This window comes from Cyprinodon tularosa, unplaced genomic scaffold, assembly GCF_016077235.1.
Source record: "Cyprinodon tularosa strain WSP-4 unplaced genomic scaffold, ASM1607723v1 ctg342, whole genome shotgun sequence".
Taxonomy (NCBI): domain Eukaryota; kingdom Metazoa; phylum Chordata; class Actinopteri; order Cyprinodontiformes; family Cyprinodontidae; genus Cyprinodon; species Cyprinodon tularosa.
The window spans coordinates 29,603-53,966 of NW_024039055.1; the positions used below are offsets into that span (position 1 = coordinate 29,603).

At 37.9% G+C, this 24,364-nt stretch overlaps 1 protein-coding gene across 6 annotated transcripts in view; it reads left to right on the plus strand.

Moving 5' to 3' along the window:
- Positions 1 to 272: 272 nt before the first annotated feature.
- kif26ba (kinesin family member 26Ba) overlaps positions 273 to 24,364 on the plus strand; it is a 90,697-nt gene continuing 66,605 nt past the window's right edge. For 5 of the 6 annotated variants that reach the window (XM_038294622.1, XM_038294624.1, XM_038294625.1 and 2 more), the window contains exons 1-2: positions 273 to 941; positions 18,664 to 18,845. In XM_038294622.1, coding sequence (XP_038150550.1) covers positions 411 to 941; positions 18,664 to 18,845 — 713 coding nt within the window. In that variant the 5' untranslated portion in view covers positions 273 to 410. The remainder of the gene's footprint in view (positions 942 to 18,663; positions 18,846 to 24,364) is intronic. The other variant, XM_038294626.1, reaches the window with a different exon arrangement.

Genomic DNA, 24,364 nt, shown 5'->3' on the forward strand with positions numbered 1-24,364 from the left:
AAAGAAACACACAAATTATATGAAGAAAGACATGTAAAAAAAATAAGGCGAAATTTGTTAGCATCTGTAACTTTTGCTGCATATTAGTAAAATGGTGTAAACATTCTTTAAATAAAAATGCCTCTTTCTTCCCTAACGATCTTTTCAGATTTCTTAGCAGGGCGGTTGAACATTTCTTCCTCCGTCTTAATGTTTTTTGTAGTGTTCCTTTAGGATAAACACTGAATAATTCCACCTCATTTATCTAACCTTTGTGTCCTCATCTCTCCTCCCAGGATCCCTCCTTCTCACTCCTGCTCCATGACAAGCTTCAGGTGCCAAACAGCTCTCGGCGGGCGTGGAATGAGCAAGACAGTCGCTGTGATGTCTGCTCCACTCATCTCACCCAGCTCAAACAGGAAGCTGTGCGCATGGTCCTCACCCTCGATCAGTGGGATCTGTCACCTACTTCTTCCCCTCCGGCTCGCTATGGATCTCATGGACACACGGGACCATCAGGAGCCTCAGGAGTACCAGGAAGTCAACTTTCACGAGAATGGTCTCCTACAGTTCTTCCCTCCTCCTCTGTGACAGCCTCATACACTCTTCACTCATCCTTGCAGTTTCCCTCTCCAAGCCTTAGTCAGACACCAACGCCAAGCCCAAACCATGGACAGAGTCCCTCAGGGGTGCAAACATCCAGCTGTGGTCCTACAAATCAGCAGCTCCAAGGGGCAGGAAACAAACTGGGATCAAAACCTAGCTCCCTGGGTCTTGGAGCAGGGGTAGATCGCAGGAATAGCTCCCCTAGTTCAGGAAAAGCCAGCGCCCAACTGCAACCAGTGAGTGGAGTAAACAGTCCAAGTAATATTGGTGGAGGAGCCATACTGAGTGCAGCTGCTTTACAGGCTCATCAGCAGCAGAACCGCACAAATGGAGGAGTTACTCTGTATCCATACCAGGTAAGGCACTTACACATGCAGGGTTTTGAATGTGAGTGTACTTCAAAAACAGAAACATTAACGTCATCACAGTTAACAGATAAAATATAAACTGTCCTCTTCTGTAAACAGTGTAACCAAATGATAACAGATTGGTGTGAGAAGCATAAACAGAAAAAAAAAACTAACTCTGAGTTTTTAAAAGAGGTTGTTTTCAAAAGGTAATGTTGATCTGACAGATGGGCATCATGTTATATTTCCTACTGAAGTCTTGTTTTTTATACACTATATTGCCAAAAGTATTTGCTCACCCATCCAAATTATTGGAATCAGGTGTTCCAATCACTTCCATGGCCACAGGTGTATAAATTCAAGCACCTAGGCATGCAGACTGTTTTTACAAACATTTGTGAAAGAATGGGTCGCTCTCAGGAGCTCAGTGAATTCCAGCGTGGAACTGTGATAGGATGCCACCTGTGCAACAAATCCAGTCGTGAAATTTCCTCGCTCCTAAATATTCCACAGTCAACTGTCAGCTGTATTATAAGAAAATGGAAGTGTTTGGGAACGACAGCAACTCAGCCACGAAGAGGTAGGCCACGTAAACTGACGGAGCGGGGTCAGCGGATGCTGACGCGCATAGTGCGAAGAGGTCGCCAACTTTCTGCAGAGTCAATCACTACAGACCTCCAAACTTCATGTGGCCTTCAGATTAGCTCAAGAACAGTGCGCAGAGAGCTTCATGGAATGGGTTTCCATGGTCGAGCAGCTGCATCCAAGCCATACATCACCAAGTGCAATGCAAAGCGTCGGATGCGGTGGTGTAAAGCACGCCGCCACTGGACTCTAGAGCAGTGGAGACGCGTTCTCTGGAGTGACGAATCGCGCTTCTCCATCTGGCAATCTGATGGACGGGTCTGGGTTTGGCGGTTGCCAGGAGAACGGTACTTGTCTGACTGCATTGTGCCAAGTGTAAAGTTTGGTGGAGGGGGGATTATGGTGTGAGGTTGTTTTTCAGGAGCTGGGCTTGGCCCCTTAGTTCCAGTGAAAGGAACTCTGAATGCTTCAGCATACCAAGACATTTTGGACAATTCCATGCTCCCAACTTTGTGGGAACAGTTTGGAGCTGGCCCCTTCCTCTTCCAACATGACTGTGCACCAGTGCACAAAGCAAGGTCCATAAAGACATGGATGACAGAGTCTGGTGTGGATGAACTTGACTGGCCTGCACAGAGTCCTGACCTCAACCCGATAGAACACCTTTGGGATGAATTAGAGCGGAGACTGAGAGCCAGGCCTTCTCGTCCAACATCAGTGTGCGACCTCACAAATGCGCTTCTGGAAGAATGGTCAAAAATTCCCATAAACACACTCCTAAACCTTGTGGACAGCCTTCCCAGAAGAGTTGAAGCTGTTCTAGCTGCAAAGGGTGGACCGACGTCATATTGAACCCTATGGATTAGGAACGGGATGTCACTTAAGCTCATATGTGAGTCAAGGCAGGTGAGCAAATACTTTTGGCAATATAGTGTATTTTGGTGATCATGAACATTCAAGAAAGTAACCGTTAAGCTGTAACTCATGTCATGACCACAACCCACAAAACCCCCAGAGCTAGTTCCCACATTTAGCCCTGTCCTTCAGGGTGTCTTTGCACTGACCACTTGGGTGACATTCTATTCATCTGTATTGGGGAAGGTTTATGGTTGTTTTTTTTGCCTTACCTCTGCCCACGTCTTATACATAATATTTGAAAAATGCACCTTATGGCAGAGGTGTTGCAGACTAGGGTAGAAGGTTGTAGTCTCTGCTGTGATTGGCTGATGGAGTGACATTAATCAGGGCTGTCAATTCAAACCTATTGGGCGTGAGACTTCTGCATCTCAGTGTCTTCACACGCTCACACTCTGACAGACATTAGAACTCAACTCCATTCCACTTATTTATATGTAAAAATACAATGCTGATAAAAATCCAGTCCTTGTTTTCAACACAACCTTAGTGCTAACACTGGAGAACATTTCAGGTGCTTTAATATGTTTCAAAATGTATTTTCCATTACATTTTCTAAAATGAAACATCCAGAGAAGTGCTGTCTTGTGTCATGGTGAGATTTTTATAAAATCTACCACCAATCAATCATGATTACCGTAATCAATTATTGAAATAATCATCAACTAATTTAGTAATCGCTTAATCGTTAGCTGCAATATAGAGACTCTGAAACACATCTTTAGCTGACAGAGTGACTCACTTAGAGGAGTAATTATACCAAAATTGTAAAGCAAATATGAAAACATTTTACATTTGAAATAAAAAATCTTTTTCATCTGTTTATATGCTCTATCCAGAACTCCTGAAGTGGAAAAGTTTTAGCTTCACCTGGTTTGATTTGGTTAAAAAAATCTTCTTTAAGGACCTTTTGGCTCTCTGATAATTAATCGATTAATTGAAAAAATAATCGACAGATTAATATATTAGAAAAATAATCAATGCCATAGAATCTACAGCCTCCTAGAAGATCTGAGTTTTTTAGCTGTTTTCTCAGTTGTATAAAAGTCTAATTAGATAATGAGTTAAGATTTTTAAATACTTGGCCTATTACCAATATTCATACATAGTGTAGTTTGCATGGGATTCAATGCACAGGTTCCTGCGTTAGTGTCAGTAATCCAGTAATAACTTATTTGTTTCCTATTGTTTGTTTTACTTGAACTGTATACAATAAACACAGTTGTAAAATTCCTAGTTTACAGCACATTTAAGATGCAAGTATTTTAGTAGGGCCCATTCTTCTTTACCTGAATTCTCTGAAAAATCACGAGAATACAGAAAAAAATGGAAATTGTGTGAAAAATTTTCCACATACGTAACTACGGATAACTTATTGTTATTCAGTAAGATTTACTATGCTATGAAAATTCAGCATTATGCCACTTAGTTTCAGTGAATTCCTACAACCTTTAGCTGCACCTATCCTCATAGCCTTTCAATCTAAACCTGACAAGCTGTGCCTGTCCAGACTATTTCAAAGTCTCACTCCAAGGTTTGGTGAAAAGTTGGCAGCGCTGCATTGAGACAAACATGAAAGGCTATTACAGATATATTTTAGGACTACACGATTTTGACAAAAATTAGAATTGCTATTATTTTTTTAACCAAAATTGCATTGGGATTTTGTTTCTATTTTCCTCTGCACTTATTCAAAGTTTGTAGATGTTTTGCCCCAGGCTTTCAGTTTTTGAAACCTTGCATAGAGAACATTGTTACTGGACTTTACTGTAACCATTGTGTGAAAAATTGTTTACTCCTACTTGCATGCATGGATCTGCATGCTAGCTGCAATTTACCCTAAAGGGCTGGAGGGAGAAATTTAGTGTCTTACTCTTGTTAAATATAAGGTGAAAATTGTGTTTTGTTAAATTATGATTATGATGATATTTTAAGTCATTTAGTTAGAGAAATACTTCTATAGAAGCGTGAACAGTCCATGAACATTAATTATAGCACAATTACTTCAACTAAATATGATACAAAAATATATATGGCAAAAAGATATTCAATATTACCTGAAAGCAGAAGATAAAGTTCAGCTCTGCATAAAGCATTGCCTTCAGGAGCTAAACGATTGCTATTCAATACGGAGTATTTAGTGCTATTAAAATAATTTTCACTGAGTATACTGTTCCCTGCTAAGCCAGTTACTTACACAAATTAACCACATTCTTAGTCCCTTCCTAACTGCCAGCACTGTTCGGGTAGCACTTATTATGGCAACTGCGGACGCACTTCTGCTGTAGCTTAGATGTCCATACGGATTTCAGGTGATTGGATTGAGCCATAGTTTTTAAGCTCAGATTTATAGGTGTGCAGAAAACAGGGAGTACAAAGGTTCCCTCTTGGGACTTTAGTATGTACATAAGAGGATGCAATTAATTGCGTTAATTTTTTAATCGATTAAAAATGTTTTTTCATGAATTAATCAAAATTAAAGCGTCAACTTCATCTGCAACTGCCACTGTTCATCCACGTAAGAGTAGAACTGAGATAGTTTTTAAGACAAATACAGTGGAACTAAAAACATCTTGTATATAAAAAAAACATAGTAACATACAAATAGCACTAGTATTCTATAAAGTTTAGATAGAAAAAAAAGGTTGCTTTTGGTTTGGATTTGGACTCATATCTCATGATTTGGACTCATATCTCGTGATACAAACGACTGTAAATGTGTTACACAGAGAGAGATGGAGCAATGATTCCATTGTTTCAGAAAATCTGCAGCTTGCGTGTAAACATGAAAAACACAAAACTACTCTGCTCCAGTGTTTCCGCCAAATCCATGGATGCAACGCTCACAAAATACCTTTGTATACATCTTAGTAAAGTAGTATCCCATGCATTACATGTGTTTCTCTATGCTTAATTTGCATATTATAAGAAAGTTCACATATATCTTTACATGTTCTTATTGCCACCTTTTTTAAGGACTGTACAAAAGAAAGTCCACAAGTTTTTTTTCAGTCATGCTATATTTAGCAAAGGGCTGCAAACCCACTTATAGGTCGCGGTCCAGCAGTTGAGATGGATGTTGAACTTAAGCACATTTGTGCCATTTAGTAAAAAAAAACAAAAAAAAACCCTACATGTTTTATATATCATGTACTATTTTCTTATCTAAAAAAAACTTAAAGCTTTTACATTTAATAGTCACATTCCAAAAAGATTGAATCAAAGACTTTTAACTGACTTGAAAGACTTTCAATGACTAATGGAGCATAAAGCTGTTTTTGGATGGTGCAGGAAGTGAAGGAACAGAAATAAAGGAGGGAGGTAGGAGGGAGAAATAGCCTGAAGTGAAGGGTGGTCTAGAGGTGTATATGGGTGGAGGCAGGAGAGCTGAGACTCCGGGGGAGATTCAGAAGTTACAGATATAATAATTCATACAGTGATAATTAGAACTCTGGGGACTTTACGACACACAGCCTCAGTACCCCTCACTCTTTTAGTCTCTTTTACATCCACTCTACACTTATTCACTTTTGTCTCTCCCTCTGCTATAATATTTCTTCTGTTTTTGTCATACAGTATACAGATATATCTAGAGTTTTTGATGCTAATTACTCAGAAGGTTATTGAAATAGCCAAGTTTTGTGCAACTGGTCAGACAGGACTTTGATCAGACACCCTAAATATTCTGTGTTCATTAAAAATAGTTTTTTCTGTGAAGCTTTCTTTTTATTTCGAAACCTCATCCCAATTTTCTCATAACATTGTTTTTTACATATTCGGTTTTTGTTAGTATATTTCTACTGAATGGTGAAGAAAGGTTGTATGTCTCCATTGTGACTTTGACAGTAATGGCGTTTCAGCAGGAAAAAAGGAACCAGATAATAAATCACTCTGTAAGGCTCGGGAAGGAGGAGGCGCTGGGTCGAGGGGTGATCAAAAGATGGTAATTTTGCAGGAAGGCGAGGATATGAAAGATTTAAGGGGGAAAATAGGATGAAGAGGATCTTTTGGGTGAGAGAAATATGGAAGAGCTCTTTCTTACAGCTTTAATGTAGTTGGGATCTATCATTCCTAGTTCTGCAACTTATGTATGGCAGCCTTTTCTCCTTCTGGAACAGGAACAGTGTGAAATCCTGGTACCTCCATGATGCTCTTGAAGTTTCAGTGATTTTTTTTATTTTGGAAGTCATCAATTTTAAAGGAACCACATAAAGCATTAATAATTTTACAAAATCTAAGCATTTTCACATTGTCTTATAATAAAAAAAAAAAAAAAGGCAAATATAATCTCTATGCCAACATATTGCCATACTGTACGAAAAGTACGAAAGTATAGGAAAAAAATGCTGTGTGGATTGGAACTTTTAAATCAGTAGGAAATTTGAAGAATGTGTCTTTTCCTCTTAAGTCACTGGGTAATAAATTAATTGTCTTGTAAATTACATTTTGTTATGCAAATCTCCTTTAGGCTGACCAGTCAAGGGAAGAACAGCATTTATCAAAAAGGCATAATAAATCTGAAGGATTCCTGCAGTGTGCAGCCACATCTCAAAATAAGATCCTGCTATGTCAGCAGTGTAGAATACGACAACCAGTACATTTCATATTTATTACAGCTTTTATGGTTCTACAAGAGGTGTAGGACGTGTAAATCTTGCTCACACAGTGCAAGAATCATTTACTACTACTAGCTGTAAAATACTGCTAATAAGAGAAATTAAAAGTGAATTCAGCAGTAAAATGTATTATAATACAGGTGCTGGTCATAAAATTAGAATATCATGAAAAAGTAGATTGATTTCAGTAATTCCATTTAAAAAGTGAAACTTGTATATTATATTCATACATTACATACAAACTCATATATTTCAGATGTTTATTTTGTTTAATTTTGATGATTACAAATGACAACAAATGAAAATCTCAAATTCATCATATCAGAAAATTAGAATATTACTGAAGACCAATAAAAACAAAGGATTTATAGAAATGTTGGCCAACTGAAAAGTATGAACATGAAAAGTATGAGCATGTACAGCACTCAGTATTTAGTTGGGCCTCCTTTGGCCTGTATTACTGCAGCAATGCGGCGTGGCATGGAGTCGATCAGTCTGTGGCACTGCTCAGGTGTTATGATAGCCCAGGTTGCTCTAATAGTGGCTTTTAGCTCTTCTGAATTGTTGGGTCTGGTGTATTGCATCTTCTTCTTCACAATACCCCATAGATTTTCTATGGGGTTAAGGTCAGGAGAGTTTGCTGGCCAATTAAGAACAGGGATACCATGGTCCTTCAACCAGGTACTGGTAGCTTTGGCACTGTGTGCAGGTGCCAAGTCCTGTTGGAAAATGAAATCTGCATCTCCAAAAAGTTGGTCAGCTGCAGGAAGCATGAAGTGCTCTAAAACTTCCTGGTATGTGGCTGCGTTGACCCTGGACCTCAGAAAACACAATGGACCAACACCAGCAGATGACATGGCACCCCAAACCATCACTGACTGTGGAAACTTTACACTGGACTTCAAGCAACGTGGATGAAGTGCCTCTCTTCTTTTCCTCCAGACTCTGGGACCTTGATTTCCAAAGGAAATGCAAAATTTACTTTCATCAGAGAACATGACTTTGGACCACTCACCAGCAGTCCAGTCCTGTTTCTCTTTAGCCCAGGCAAGACGCTTCTGACGCTGTCTGTGGTTCAAGAGTGGCTTGACACAAGGAATGCGACAGCAGAAACCCATGTCTTTCATACGTCTGTGTGTGGTGGTTCTTGAAGCACTCACTCCAGCTGCAGTCCACTCTTTGTGAATCTCCCCCACATTTTTGAAGGGGTTTTGTTTCACAATCCTCTCCAGGGTGCGGTTATCTCTCTTGCTTGTACACTTTTTTCGACCACATCTTTTCCTTCCCTTCGCCTCTCTATTAATGTGCTTGGACACTGAGCTCTGTGAACAGCCAGCCTCTTTAGCGATGACCTTTTGTGTCTTGCCCTCCTTGTGCAAGGTGTCGATGGTCGTCTTTTGGACAACTGTCAAGTCAGCAGTCTTCCCCATGATTGTGTAGCCTATAGAACTAGACTGAAAGACCATTTAAAGGCTTTTGCAGGTGGTTTGAGTTAATTAGCTGATTAGAGTGTGGCACCAGGGGCCATCAATTTTGAACCTTTTCACAATATTCTAATTTTCTGATATGATGAATTTGAGATTTTCATTTGTTGTCATTTGTAATCATCAAAATTAAACAAAATAAACATCTGAAATATATGAGTTTGTATGTAATGTATGAATATAATATACAAGTTTCACTTTTTAAATGGAATTACTGAAATCAATCTACTTTTTCATGATATTCTAATTTTATGACCAGCACCTGTAAATGTATTTGTGTTTGCTTTAACATTTTTTGCTTGATTGTTAGACGACTAATCTTTATTATTCAAACAAAAAAGGAGGAAGCACATTTTATTTTGTCTCTGAAGCAGATAAACCACTCTATAATTTAGACATGTTTTATAATTATTGGCAACTCTAAAATACAGTTAACTAAAGATATTTGCAACTAATAATTTGTAGTTTTAAGTTGAACAAAGTATAACTGAACTTTTGTTGAAATTAATGGGTTACTGTATCACTGTGGTATAAATCTTATGCGACATAGAGTCAGCAATCCTCTTTAATCCTAAAAAGCCTTTTTGCCATTACCTCTTGAATAAGATAATAAAAAAAAATACCTTAAATAACTGTTTATGGAGTTATTCAAATTTGAATATATTAAATGATTACTGTTAATAGTAGCGGGCTGCTCAGTGCAACAGTGGACAGCACTGCTGCCTTGCAGCAAGAAGGTTCTGGGTTTGATTCCCCCTCAGGGTCTTTCTGCATGGAGTGTGCTTGTTGTCCCTGAGCATACGTGGGTTCTCTCCGGGTACACCGGCTTCCTCTCACAGTTCAAAAACATGACTGTTAAGTTAACGAGCTATTCTAAATTCTCCTTTAGAGAAGGAGAATTGTGCATGTGCGTGAATTGTTGTTTTTCCTGTTTGTCTCTGTATTGCCCTGCGATGGACTGGTGACCTGTTCAGGGTATACCTCGCCTCTCAACTATAAAAACCTACAAATCTGAAAAGATGGAAGACGAAGCAAAGAGGACACCCAAGCACCTAAATGCTATTGCTTATGCTTTTGAGCCCATTCACCGTGTGACTCGAACCACAGCAAGGAGAGAGGAGGCAGTAGTAGAGAGTAAAGAGCAGAAGACCTTTGAGTCTGGGAAGCAAGCCTCCATTGGACAGCTGGCTAAAGCTTGAAGCTGCGCCGAGTGTTTTCAATTTCACTGCCGATTTCACAGCTGCTGACTGGTCAGCAGCATTAATCTGCAATGATGACAGGGTGCGAAAACTTACTAAGGCACACCAGAGACAGGTAAAGTTATGCTGGCAGGTCATCAACTATGCCCCTGACTCAAAAACAAATGTCCATCTCTAAAACTTAGTTTTCAACTTTATCACTGTACAAGCCTCCTAATAACACACTTTAATAACACAGCAGACAGTACTGTATTTTCTACCCCAAAATAATGGCACCCTTCAAGTGACACGCGTTCAATGCAGATTTTAAACTCAATGCTATCAGTTACTCAGTAAAACATGGGAATAGAGCTGCAGCTCCAGAATAAAACATTAAAGCTGCAGTCTGTAACATTGAGAAGAGAGCATACTGCGACTAAAAATTTGAAGAAAAACAGGTTTCACGTCACTCCCCCACCCTCTCTGCTTCACTCATGCCCCACCTCCAAGCTCCACCCCTCTCACAGCACCTGCGCAGCTACCGCATGCGACCAGAAGTGGGGGGGGGCTTGATTCAGCGTGTGTGAGCTGTGATTGACACTCCATCAGACGCTCCTCTGGCTGTGATTGGTTGTTTTGACTCGTCCCGAATTATTCTTTCCAGATTGAAATACAGGCAGTAGGCGGGACCAATTGAAGCAGTTTTTTTCACAGGTTACATATCACATGTACTGCTGTCTGGGCATAGGGACAGTCTTAGCCAATATGACAAAAAAGTGATTTTTAAAAACTTACAGACTTCAGCTTTAATGAATAAATGGTGCAGAAGCGGAGAAAGCAAGAAGATAACCTGCGCCAAGTAAAAAACAGTTTCCAAAGGAACAAAGCAAGATGGATACAGTTAGAGGACAAACTCAAACAGTGGGTTATTTACCAGAGAGAAGCAAGTAAAAGTGCCTTAACAGTCACTATTCGAATGAAGACAACCGTGCTAGCATGCAAACTCAACATCAATTACTTTAGAGGTGGTCCTTCTTGGTGCTTTCACTTTATGAAAAGACATAATCACTCTATCTGCACTCAAACTATTGTTTCGCTGCAACTGCCAAAAGGCTACCAAGAAAAGCTGGCCTCTTTCAGTGCACACTGAAAAAAAGATCCAGCCAGAGCACAAGGTTCCTTTCCACTTTGATATTCCCGTGAAACGCACCGCAATATAAAATACGCCACTATCTGCCAGTGGATCATAAATGCCTGGGCTGATATATTAGTCTCAACTGTGGTCCAAGCTTTCAGGAAGGCAGGGATTATCATTGAGCTACGAGACAACAGCAGCGACATTGGCTCAAATAATAACGACTTTGATGAGACAGAGCCGGGCATGTTGGATGAGCCTAACTATTCAATTCGGACACTGAAGAAGAAGAATTTGAGGGATTCGTTGATGAGAAATGAATGGATAAATTGAAATTTAAGTGCTTCTTTTGTGTGTTTAAATACACCTCCCTGCAGAACTCACATTCAGTTTGACCCATGATGGTTTTTAAGGTTGAGTATCCCAAGTGAACCAACACCTGTGATGCTGCTAATGAGTCAGAGTTACATGTGTTCAAGAAACAGCGAGTACGAAGGTTCCTGCTTTGGATTTTACTATTTATGTAAGAAAACACAATTAGTTGCATTATCTTTTTTTACATGTTAAAATGTTTGTAATTAATTTATCAAAATGAATGTGTTAAATCCCAGGCTTAGTTGTATGCATTTTTTCTTTTTGCAACACCACATTGCGCCCTGCAAGGGTGAGAGATTTTTTAAAATCCTCATCCACCCCATATAATTGCTTTTGTTATCTTTCAGCCATTGAAATGGTAGCTTATTGTAATGGCTGCAGCCTCTTACATGAAATGCTACATTTTTAAAGTAAACTAAGAAAGAATTGCAGCCAAGGAAATAAAAAAACGAATATTATTTGATACATGTTTTGTATCAAATAATATTGTATCATGTTTTGAGAGAATTAATAAAGCATACAATTAAACACTTGCTCTCTTAACAAACTGCTCAAATATAATTTCGAGCTTATTCTTCTCAGGCTTAAACAATGGGATCATATCATGTCACAGATTAATTCTATACTGAGAAGAGGGATGTTTTCACTTAAAAGTGAAAACATACAGACAGAATAAGAAACTAAGTTATGTTTTTTCATAAATTGACTTTCACAGAATGAATGACGTGCTGTAAAGCATCAATCACATTTTAGTTATAGAAGCATAAAAAGCACAATTAAGTCATGACATAAAAGTCTTGCAGAATGAAAGGATTTTAGATGGAGGATGGGGTTTTATGCGATGACACAAATGCAATGAATCATGAATTATGCTTTGTCAGTTTGCTTTGGAGACAAGATCTCACATTATTTAAATGTTGCTGTTATGAAAAAAAACAAAACCAAAATAGACATGAAGTTAAACTCAAAGACTGATGAGGATTCTTATATTAACTAGTAATAGATAATAGTTAATTCTTTAAAAAAAATGTAAAAGTTAGTAGCAGTTACTGCACAGTCAACATAACTAGTTATCAATTCATAAAGTTCTAATTTATTGGAACTTGAAATACAACTTTATGCAATGTTCCGTTTTAATGAATGAGCTACATAGGGTCACACAGGTCAATTAACAACAGCTCACAGGTTAAATACAACTATGTAAAAAAAAAACAGGTGAGGATAATTAACTGAAAATGTCGACATTAAAAAACAAACACTAAAAAGAACCCTTGAAAATGAATTCTCAGAATGTAGAGACAAACATGGCACCACCATATCTCTGACAACCCTGGAAATATACTTAATAAAAGCCTCCTTTCTCCCAGGTTTACAGAAAATCAAGTTCTCTTTCTCTGCTTTCTTTGCCAACACGTCCTGAGCAATGGCAGATCTACTGGGAAACGAGGAGATGCCTGTAGGGATACCAGGTTTCATCTGTGGTTGCCACTAAACTTGATCTCCAGTAGTGAGTTGTTTTATATATACCTGCAATGAAGCAACCCAACATAAAATGGTAGCATTAATACATAATGTAAAATGAGAAATCAACCAGGCATAGGCACAGATAATCACTGGTAACATCTTACTTTTGAAAGATCCTGCTTGTGTTTTGATAAGTATTATATTGTATAATGCAGTCTATTTATGTTTGAATAATCATCAGCATAATTGAAAGCAAGTATTGGTAGGAAATGTTTAAAACTGTTCAAATATTTTTTTCTGATCTACTTTTAATCCTGGAGGACCTGGTTTAAAGTATGCCTTCATTAAAAAAATTGGGACCATTTCCTCATGTCCTGCAGTTTCCTGCTGTTTTCACACATTTAAAACACACTTTCTATCTTTACTCTTCCAGTACGAACTAAACCAGAGAGAAGTGAAGAGAGCAAATGCAGTGGGGAATAATGGCTCGGTTATTATAAAGATTAAATGACAACATTTTACCTCTCATCTTAAGAAGCAAAGCAGAGATGTGGATGAATGTTGTCCTGTAACGGTAAAGGCAGGCAGAACAAATTTATTTTTTTAGCTAATGGTATTTCCTTTAGAAATCCTACAAGAGATCCATCAATTCCCACATCCCACCCGATCTCTGGGCAACATGCTCTGCTTTTCAGTCAGTTTGTAGATTATATTTACATTTGCCTATTCTGTTATTTTCAGATATCTACATTTTTCCAGTGTTATCTATATCACCTTTTTTTCTGCTGCTGTGGTTCATATCTCCACGTGAGTCATTAAAATTTCATCCAGAGTATAACCTAATTTACTGGAAGATGTAGACAGTCGCCCAGCCTTTGCGTCCTGCGGGGAAATCAGAAAGGAAAACTATAATGACCTCATGAAGACAAACACAGGAAGAATTACTTTAATGAGTAAATAATGTTGTATTCTCTGGTTAATTCATTGCATCAACCAGGTCATAGTTTTTCTTTTAGAAAAGTTTAGGCTGTTTCTCTGAGAGCTAGGATAAGATTTTGATACAAGGGATATGCTTCCATTCATAAAAAACAATATTTTTATCACATAATGTAACAAACGTAAGCAGTTGTAAGACCAGTGTGTAATGTACAGGATGTTGGTGGTGTTTCTGTGTCTCAGTCCACCTCAGCAGACATGCCCTGGTGTTAAAATACAACAATGTATTAAGTCTTCCTGAACCAGAGACGCCATCAGAAGAGTGAAGAGGGAAGATACAGACTGGATTGTTGTCTATTGGTCTGAAGTCGTCCTTTAATATGGAATCACAATTCTCACAAAAACTCAGTCAGTGCAGCCACCTGTCTGTAAACTTCTTGTTTTTCTAAAGAAACAAGTCTTATGGAAATCTTGGTTTTAACCTCCAACCCTGCATTTTCAAAGCGATTTATGCAAAAGCAGTCCTGACCAAGTAGAACGTGCATATTCTGTACAGTACACACACATAGTCATCAGTGACCTGCTATTTCTGTATTGAAAATCCCTTAAATATATATATACACACACACACATTTATGCATATGTTATTCACTTATGGCTCTTTCAACTACATATAGGCCTATAGGTCCTGAGAGAATAGGTAATAGCCTCTAACAATTTTTGATACAAGAAACGCAAATCAAGGAATGATTCATGATGCTCTTTCTAGCCCTAATGGCTACTTATGATTGCTAGTGTTTCGCCTTTTAATGCTTAATTGATTTGAAACGAAAATTAACATTATTTCTTTAACCTGCTTCTGTGCCTAAAATATGAATAAGATTATAAATGAAAAAAAAATATATATATAAAGGCATACAGATTAAGTCAAATAAATAAAGTAATAAATAAAAAATTGTTGATTAGATTAAAGCTAGATACGTTTACATTTGACCAACTTTTAATATTACAATTACAATGTAATATACTTTATTAGGATTTGAATGATTCAAATTTCTAATATTCAATAACCTTTTTAATTTAGTTATGTGTTGTGTACACAGTGTAGGAATTTAAATTTGGCTTACAGTCTTAATGTCACTCTCTAAACTCCTGATGTGGTTGCAAGGTCTTCCTTCAGATTGCAAACATAAATTCATATAATCTGTATTTCTGCAGAGCCAAACTGAATCTAGATTAGGTTAGTGGAAAATGCAGGATAAATATAGTTACCTTGTTACACACATAAGCTTTTTTCCTGTTAGGAATGTTCTATTTTTAAAACTTTTATGCATTCTGAATAAAGATTTATTTTTTTGTAATTTCTTGTGGCTTAAAATTCCTTTATAGTCATCTAATTAACTTTAAAAATACTTATCAAAAGCAATAATTTAACAGTTTTAAGCAGTCATATCCAAACTAAATGAACAACAAGTCTAACAGTTCCTTAAAACTCCCGGCATATTAACTGAATGTCCAGCAACATGTGAACTCAACGTCTCAGGTTTAAAGTATTTCTTGTATTTATTTGACCAACATCTTTGTTCGGATTGCAAGTAGTGATGTTTTAAAGTGGTCCATTTAGAGTTAAGCCTTGAATCTCTAAGAGAATCTGACGAGGGAGCAGCAGATTATGGTGATGGCAAGAAGGGTTTCCAATGATTTAAAGCTAATGATCAAAAATAAATGGCCAAAGTAGAAGTGAAAATTGGACAGGTTCGTCAGCAATTATTAGATTTACCTTGTTGCTCTTATCACCATAAAGATTTGTTTACTGATAATTAAGAAGCTTCTAAATAATTACTGACATGTAATTTTATATTAAAAGATACTTTTTTTCCCCAAAACTAATATTTCCGTAGATGCTGATATCTAATTGACTTTGAATTGAAATCTGCCATGTGAACGATTAACTAATTTTTTAAAATTAAATAATATTTAATACATGTAATACATTAATTAAAAATGTAAAATTCTTGCAAGCACATCTACACGATTTCTAACTCCTAAACAGTTAAACTGCACAAATGATCTTAAACTGAGTAAAACAGTAGTAAAATAAGTGTATTTACCCTTTATTTGGGTGGGTAAATAAGATGATCTGCCAATCAAATGAGTATATTTTACCTTAATCTTAGAGTGCAGGTTTTTTTTAAATATTTTAAATGTAAATTTTCTTACTTACCTGCTCAGTTCAAGAAAAAATTCACTTAATATAAGAAACAGACTTACTTAGATTTATTTATTTTTTATGCGGTGTACAGCGGCTCCCCAGGCAGACCTGTGGATGAATTGGTCTGCTGGTTTTATCCACAGGCAACCGTTTCTATATTGTTTTGGTGTCCTTTATTATGCACCGTTTAGGTCTAAATGTTTAAACAATAACTCTCATATTCCAAATCACCACATTTTAGATCTATACTGAGCATTTCAATTGCTTGTAAAGCACAAAGAGGTGTTGTATCTGTATATAAACTGCACAGGGATATTGTTTACAAAAGGCTATTTATCAAGCAGCAGGCAACCTGCTTCATCCCCAGGAGCCTTTGGCAGTAAATATAAGTCAAGCAGAGCTGATTTACGCACCTATACACACAAGTATGGAGAAGTGTAGACACTGAGCTACCCAAGGACACAAACAAAGACACACAATGGACCAAAGCGCTCCTAAAGCGATCCTCCATTGAAGTGTTTGGTTATAATTCAGGTGCTCTGCTGTCTAGTATCAGACAGACCATAAAGAACTGTAATCAATAATCCATACCTGTGACAGAAATGATTCACTTGACCACCCATATACCACTACTACTCACTGCTACAAGTCAAACACCACATACACACGACAGAAGCACTACATATTATTCATGGTATGTGTGTATACATTTGGGATGTGAAGAGAGGGGGAGGTATTTATTGCTTCTGTGTAAAAATATTTTTGCGTAAGTATTTTTGGTGGCGATTAAACAGATGCATAATGGCATCTGAAGTATGAAAACACCTATGGTCATAGAGTTGTACAAGCTGCATATTTTCAAATGGATTAGGACAGGATTGTGAAGAATAAGGTCAGCATGCTTTTATATTCATGCAAGAGCGTAGTGTCACTTAAAACCTTTATCAGCATTTAATCATCAATAGTTTTGATTTTGGTTCCTCTAGTCTACGTACTACTTCAACGGTCCCTAACCCTAGTCCAAATAGACTGACTTGCTTTATGTTTGATATGTTTCTCTGTTGGTATAAATCAGATTTAAATGAATAAATCACTAACAGACTTCTCTGCAGAACTTGATGATATTCAGGGGAGGTAATGAAATCAGCTGACTCAAGTGTGCTGTCTTCTGTCTAGGTCATCATTGTCAACCAGAACTAGCTCTAAACTGAACAGATTAATATTTAAATTTAGCATTTTCCTTTCGAAGTTTGTAAACTTATCAGGGTTAGTTAATGCAGAGGTTAATGCAGAGATGAAGCTTAAGAGTAAATTCAATCTGGAATACTCTTATTAGCTTCACCTGAACTACCTGCGATATTCATCGTTCAGCTCCAGCAATCAGCTCGGGGGCCGCACCTTCTCTGAAGCCTATCATCTAGCCCCTTCATTTAGCTCCTGGCCGTTCTCTCTCCCGCATACAGGCGAACTTTCACCCACCTCCACCCTATCTCCTCCCTTATTTTCAGTCCCTCTCATCCTCTGGCTTATTCCACCACCAGTGTCCGGGCCCCGGGGGAAGACTACCTAATCCTTTTCTAGGATATAACAGCGAACTGTTCTGGAGTCCCAATGCTTTTAGAGAGATGAACTGCAAATTTTGGGAACTACATGTTCTGTGTGTTGTTTATTAGTTTACCTTAACATGATTTGATGATCATGTCTGAAGAAATTAATAAGCGCAAATACAAAAAAACATTTCTTAGATGTCTGCTTAAATAAATGCATACTTTACTCAGTGGCTGCACTGCTGCAGTGACTCCTCAAAACTGAAAAACAAGAAATAAATGCAGCACATTCTTATCCATCAATAACAAGTGTTTTGCCCTATTTAAGGCATGCTCTATTTTTTGTTAACAAAAGATCTCTGACTAGCAACAGCAGTGCTCTCTATAAACCCCCTAAGCATTCATATGTTACTAAATGTTAATTGGTAATTATCTTATTGAAGTGTTATAGGTTAAAATTTATTTTTGATACTTTATCTGATTGAAATTATGATATGATGCAGTCTTATAAAGCAAAGAAATAGTTATATGAAATAGTTATTTTTCCAATTGTCTATGAAATTAACATTAACAGGGACTGAATGTAGATAAAGAGAAATGGGGATATTATCGAACTAAGGGTCATAAGATGGCCAGGAGAAGATTTACCTCTGTATATCTAGAACAGATCGACCTGCTGATCAATAAAGAGGTTATCTGCTGTCAGTCAGCTATTAATAGCACACACAGTGCATTAGATGCTTTCGTTTTTGTTGGGTTTTTTTTTTGTGTTTATAAAGGGTTTAATTTTTTCCTAGAATTAAATAGAAAGAAAGAGAGGATTTATTGCTGTAAATCACATTAATCTCTGTAAAAATGGGGCATAGCACAAAGCGACATGGGTTTATTTACCTGTCGATCTGGAAAAATGTAGACCAAAGATTAACCATAGTCTGGGTGAAAATGTCTGACACAATAAACATGGATCAGTGTTGAAGAATTCAAACCCAAAATTACATCTGTCTGCCTGGGAGAGAAGATCAAGCAGAGTGATGGTATTTTGCTTCTCTGTCTCATTGTTATTTTATCCTCAGTCTGGATCTTATCTTTGTAAACGTGGTTACCTTACGTACAAACTACAGTTGTAGAATGAAAAAAAAGCAACCTTAATGCTACTACACCGCCATGGCTGGTCCACTGTGTAGGATTTGGTGATTAATTGGTGATTTACCTTTCAAATATGATTTTTATAAACAGGCTTATTTTTGGGAAACATAGTAAAGGGTCTGTCTCTCTGTGTTTTAGATCTCCCAGATGATTTCTGACGCTTCAAAAGAAGGAGGGACTGAAGCTGCCCTGAACCGCTACAACTCCCACTCCCCTGCAAATACGAACTCACCATCGCACACCAGCTCTCCCTCTAACACTCCAGCGGTTACCACCTCAGCACCCACTGCCACTTCTGCAGCTGCCTCCTTTTTTGCCAGGTACAGTAAGATGCTCTCAGTCCTAAGCCTCAAAAGCAGTTTACAGACCGCCGGTTGGGGGTTCATCTGACTTTGACTTAGACTGTATTTATAAGCGTGCAATACTCAGACTTCCACAGATTATAAAGTTTTCTTCAGAATGAGAAAATACAAATGTATCTGTATCTGCTTTCCCTCAATCAAAATAATTTCTATTTAAAGCATCCTTATGACTCAAAATGCTTTTTAAATTTAATGATAATACTTTTGACTGATGGCAGCATTTGGAAAAAATCAGATTAGAGGCTATGAGGAAACTATTATAAATTTCTTTGTACTAAACTCCATACAGTGTTTATGAAAAATGTTCACATCCTGGTAAAAATTGTATTTTTGTCTTGTTTTTGTTTTCTTACTAATAAAATACGACAATAGAAACACTTTTAAAGACATTTCCAACTATAATGCAATATAAATGTGCAATAGAAAGACCCACAGAATAAAATGTCTTGGTCATCTGTGCACACTCTGGAATAATTGCTGTGTTACACCACTGTTTTTCATTCCATTTCAGCATTCACTTTCTGATGAGAGTCTACCAGCTTGACTTTGCAAAATTTGCCCAAATCTATTCTACTCAAAGTCCAAATTATGACAACCCTGTTCAGGCTTGGATGTTCGAATATTTCATTTGTGCTATGTTGACAGACTTTTTATAGTTATATTCCTCTAAAAAGAATGATATACTTAAAACTGTGTGTCCGTGCTCATCGTGTTTAGCTTTTTTCTTCATGGAGAGTGAAATATCACTGTAAACGCATGATGCTTGTAACCTAGTGTGAAGGCTTTGGAAGGCATTCAATTGACTGTGGCGGCTGTGTGTCAAGGTGTACATTTCACCACTTCACCACTTCTACTCTTAATAGTAGCATTATCAGTAGGACTGCTGGTTTCATTGGTTTTGTTCTGTTGACTGATGGAACCATGGTGTTTACATTATTCTATTTCATTGCCCACATGCCACCTAGACTCACAGTGAATGCTGACACACCACTGAGCTTTCATGTATTCATTCTTGAAGAACTGCCTGTCTGCCTCTATATTGTATTGTTTTATGTTGGTGTTTTCACAACACTCAGGCTGACGTTGTAGACCTAGTATGTGTGAGTGGGTGTCTGGCTGGCTTCGTGGAAGTGTGGACGTTACGCAGCAGCAGTCACTGTCGCGTCTGCGTTAATAACCAAAGCCTGTAAAACCGCATTATAGAGGTCTTGGTGAAAGTTGTCGTGTGATGCTTGAAGATAGATAAAGTAGAACATACAATAACTGATTATAAAATAAAAAAAAACTATTTAACTCTTAGGCATGTTATGCTTTCAGTCTCAAAAAAAAAAAAAAAACATAAATATGATCCCTAGAAGTTAGTAAGGAATCAAAATAAATACAAATAAAATCATAATATAAACCTGTATTTATAAAACTGGAGCTTCTCTGAGTAACTCCCCTATATCACATTTTATACTCTATGAATTGGTAACAAAATACAGAACAAAAATTATAGTCAGACTGACTTAATTCGTTTTACTCTGTTTTCATCAAAACACCGAAGCTGCTTTGATGAGCTCCATAGCTCAGTGTGAAAAACAGCTGATCCCAGGCTGTTCTCTACCTCCAGTCTGTTCCTCTGCTTGATTTGGATGTGTGTCAAAGCTGAAGGTGAACTCAAACATATAATAAAAACCTACTTTTTGGTTAATAAAAGCTTGTTTAATTTTTCAGTTGGGACCTCACAAAGCAAAACAGACCTGATCCCAATTTTATTTAACTACCTAAGAAATAAAATATTTTCATGTACCCATTGCAATGCACTCATGGACCACTAGGGGTATGAATACCCCGGTTGGGAATCACTGCATTAGACCATAACATATAAGCTCATTTCCTCTCCAGTCCACATGAATCCTACAACAGGTTATTGTCACATACAGAACACCACTAATATCCACCAGAGATTTCTGTTGCTCTTTAACTTTTAAGGCTCTTAAGGCTCTTTTAATGTTTGAGATTGACAGTTTCTGATATGCCAATGTTGTTAGTTTTTCCCTAGTACTCTTGATTTATTTACCTCTGCTTATATAATGTGAAGGTTTTTCTGTGGTATCTTTTCCCTGATCTAAACCTTTTTGGCTTTTGGTCATTTGCAACTGACTGGCAACCTGTTCTTTCAGTGTTCAGAATACACTGAAAGTTTCTCTAAAAGTGATCATGGATGTTCCAAAGAGGACTAAACATTCGATTGTCATTTTCTATAGTTGAAAACAAGTTTTTGCTCAACAATGAGTTAAAAGAGGTATATTTTGAGTAGGAGTGGGAGCAAAGTTAGAGGTGTGTCAGACATCTCTTGTTATTTACGCTGTGCTGACGAGAATATAGAGCTGGAATTATTGCTGATCATAAAGTATGTTTATTTAATTAAAAAATGTTGCTGAGACACACTCTCGGTGTACTCTGTCGCATGGAAAACCTTACTGTATTTTTTTGTTTTTAAAGGAAAACCTTACTGTAGATTTAAATCTTACTTTTTGACAGAAGTTTGTTTTGAATACATTTGGGGTCTAATTTTATTGTTTAATCATTACGAAACAGAGGAAGGGTAACAGTATAAGATCCAACTAGTCAACGAGTTTTGAGGTTTCTGTCGTAAAAGAGGACAGAGGGACCCAGTATTTAAGGTGAGACAGCCAGTAGGAAAGTTCAAAAAGTTTAATCAAAACAAACAAATTTACAGAACTAAAGCGGACTGCTGAGGATCTGCGGGAGGGGGGCGGGGCACCGCCCAATCACTGACATTCTGGTTTAGGAAGAAACACAGACCATGATCGTCTGAACTGAAGATGATTATTAGACTGAGACACTTACCTAGTTTAACAGTTCAGTCCATCCTCTCAATCATAGGCAGGATAAGCCGATGATCTGCAAACGAGATGCGGCCCTGAGCCATCCAGAGCCTCCCTGATGCAGCAACCCCAGTAAGCAGGCTGGACTCCAGTCCAGGACAGGGATTCAGATCAGACCTGAGTAGTACTGGAATCCAGAAGTCTGCAGTCTGATCAGGGGTTCCGATCCATTCAGGAACGGACACATCCAGGTTCCAGGATTCCATCAGAGAAGGCAGGTCATGTGCGTCGAGCCTCCAGCTCAGACAGAAACGCACCTGGGAGGCAAAATCCAGCAGGAGTCTAACAGAGGTTCAGGCGAGCAGACCAGACAGGGCCAGTGGGCGAGAGGAAATGGATCCAGGAAAACAGAACCTTGGAAATAAACCTAAAACTAACAAAGCTGACAGACAGGACACTAACAAGAATCACACGGGGACCAAACCGAAAGCAAACAATGATCTGACCATGATAGCTGGAACTGAGCCCAATATAAAGGAAACTGGCAGGTGGATGAGATGAGTGATAATTAGCAGCTGGAAAGAGTTAAGCAGGTGAAAGGCATGAGTAATTAAGGCCAGCTATCAGAGCAGATCATGACAGTTTCAGACTTCACTGCATAGAAAGGAGTGAATAGAAAAGATTCTACTTTGAATTTAATCAGATAAAGTTGAAGGAATTTTAAAACAGACTCAAACAGATTTGACCTGAAAGCTTTTGTACTTTCTTTTGTTGTTCCTTTTTGTGGTATGATTAAAGATTTTGATTATTGTTTAAATTATTTATTACCTTTTAATGTTGCCTTTTAGTCAGATCTTTGTTGTAAATGAGAATTTGTTCTCAGTCGCCTGAGACACTATTATTTCTTCGTACAAGTCAGCTATCTTGGAATAAGTTGTACATAATCAAGCCCAGAAGAGATGCTTACCCGAAACAACATAAATAAGACAGGGTTAACATGGGGACATTATTGATGAAAAACACAGCAAGCTCAAAATAAATGAGTTAATTATTCATGGTTTACACCAGAGTCTGAGTCTGTCACCGTATCTGAAAAATCACTGGGACGTCATACCTAATGAACTGCTTTAAATCACATCACCAATAACACTGATGGTTTTTCTTCATTGCTTTCACACCTCTTCTTTGCCTTCACGCCTCTTCTGTGTTGTTCATCTGTAGATAATTGAATGACTGTCTTCAATCTTTGATATATAACTGATATACACCTGTGTAGCAGACATAATAGTGTCTGTCAGAGTAGTAAATTACACAAATGTCCTCTTAAACACGCAGGCTTTCCTCTCTGCCAGTTGATTGCAAGAGCTTGGACCCCTACAATACCCAGGTTGTGTAGAAATGAGGTGAATAATTAAAGCATAAGACTTATATATTTACTGAGCACATTAAGGGAGGGAGTGGGAGTGGCAGCCTAGTAGTTAGGGCATAGGGCTTGGAATCCTGAGGTTGTGAGTTTGAAACCCACTCCCACAGACTGCCACTCTGGCTCTCTGAACAAGAGCCTTAACCCCTGATTGCTCCCCGGTCGCTGCACAGTGGCAGCCCACTGCTCCCCAAAGGGGAAGGGTTAAATGCGGTTTTAAAATAAGAGTTAATTTCTCCATTGTGAGATAAATTTATTATTTTTTTTTCTATTATTTTAATTGTAGGACTGGTATGAGAGTCTCACTGTAAGATGGTATGTGAAAAAGTATAAGTATTTTAAAAAAGAAGGAAAAATTGAGTGAAACAATCTGATTACTTCCATTTAAAAGTACAGAAAACCAAATCTTGTCTTATTTCGTAACAACAGAGAGCTTCAGGTAAAAATCCCCTCAATGCATTATACACAGCTGACAGACAGATGCAGTAATGCATCCATCTGAGGTACAGTAGATGTAGTTAATTCCAAACAGCCAAAGAAAAGGCTTAAATGATTCTAGCATTTCAATTCAAGGTGTGTGAGCTCCAGGAAAAATATGATAGAAGAACTGAATGGTTTTTATTCCATGTCTTTTCACAGTCGTGCAATAATACCGGAACATTGTCCAGATATTTTCACATGTCTGTAACACCTGTTTTTTATGCACTTTGTGAAGATTTCCGTTATCACTTGAATTGTAAAATACGAGCTGGCTAGGAATGTAGGTTGGACTGCATCTGCATTTTTCTCTTAACCTGTGTTCATGGTCATTAAATGCAACCTTGCATGGCTGGTAAATCCCGTGCAGGTCTCGAGCTTCACTCTCAGACGTGGACTGCATACAGAGACGAATACAATCTTTGTCTGGCTCGCTGTCTGCACAAAATTCCCATGTCCAACCCAGGTCCTCTCACCTGATCCCCTGTCTTTCTCCATTTCTCCTCAGCCTCTGCTGTCAATACCCATTTCTAGTTTTCTCCTCGGTGTGCAGCTCTCCTGTTTTCATTTAATTGCTCTCCTTCTTCCCTATTGTTCTCCCCTCTCCTTCATCCACACTTTCTCCATTTTCACACTGACCTTTCCTTTACCTCTACTCTAATGCATATCTGAGTAATATCTCTCATTAGTGGCGATCTGTCTGTGGAATATGTCACACTTGCACAGGAACTCTACATCTTTCC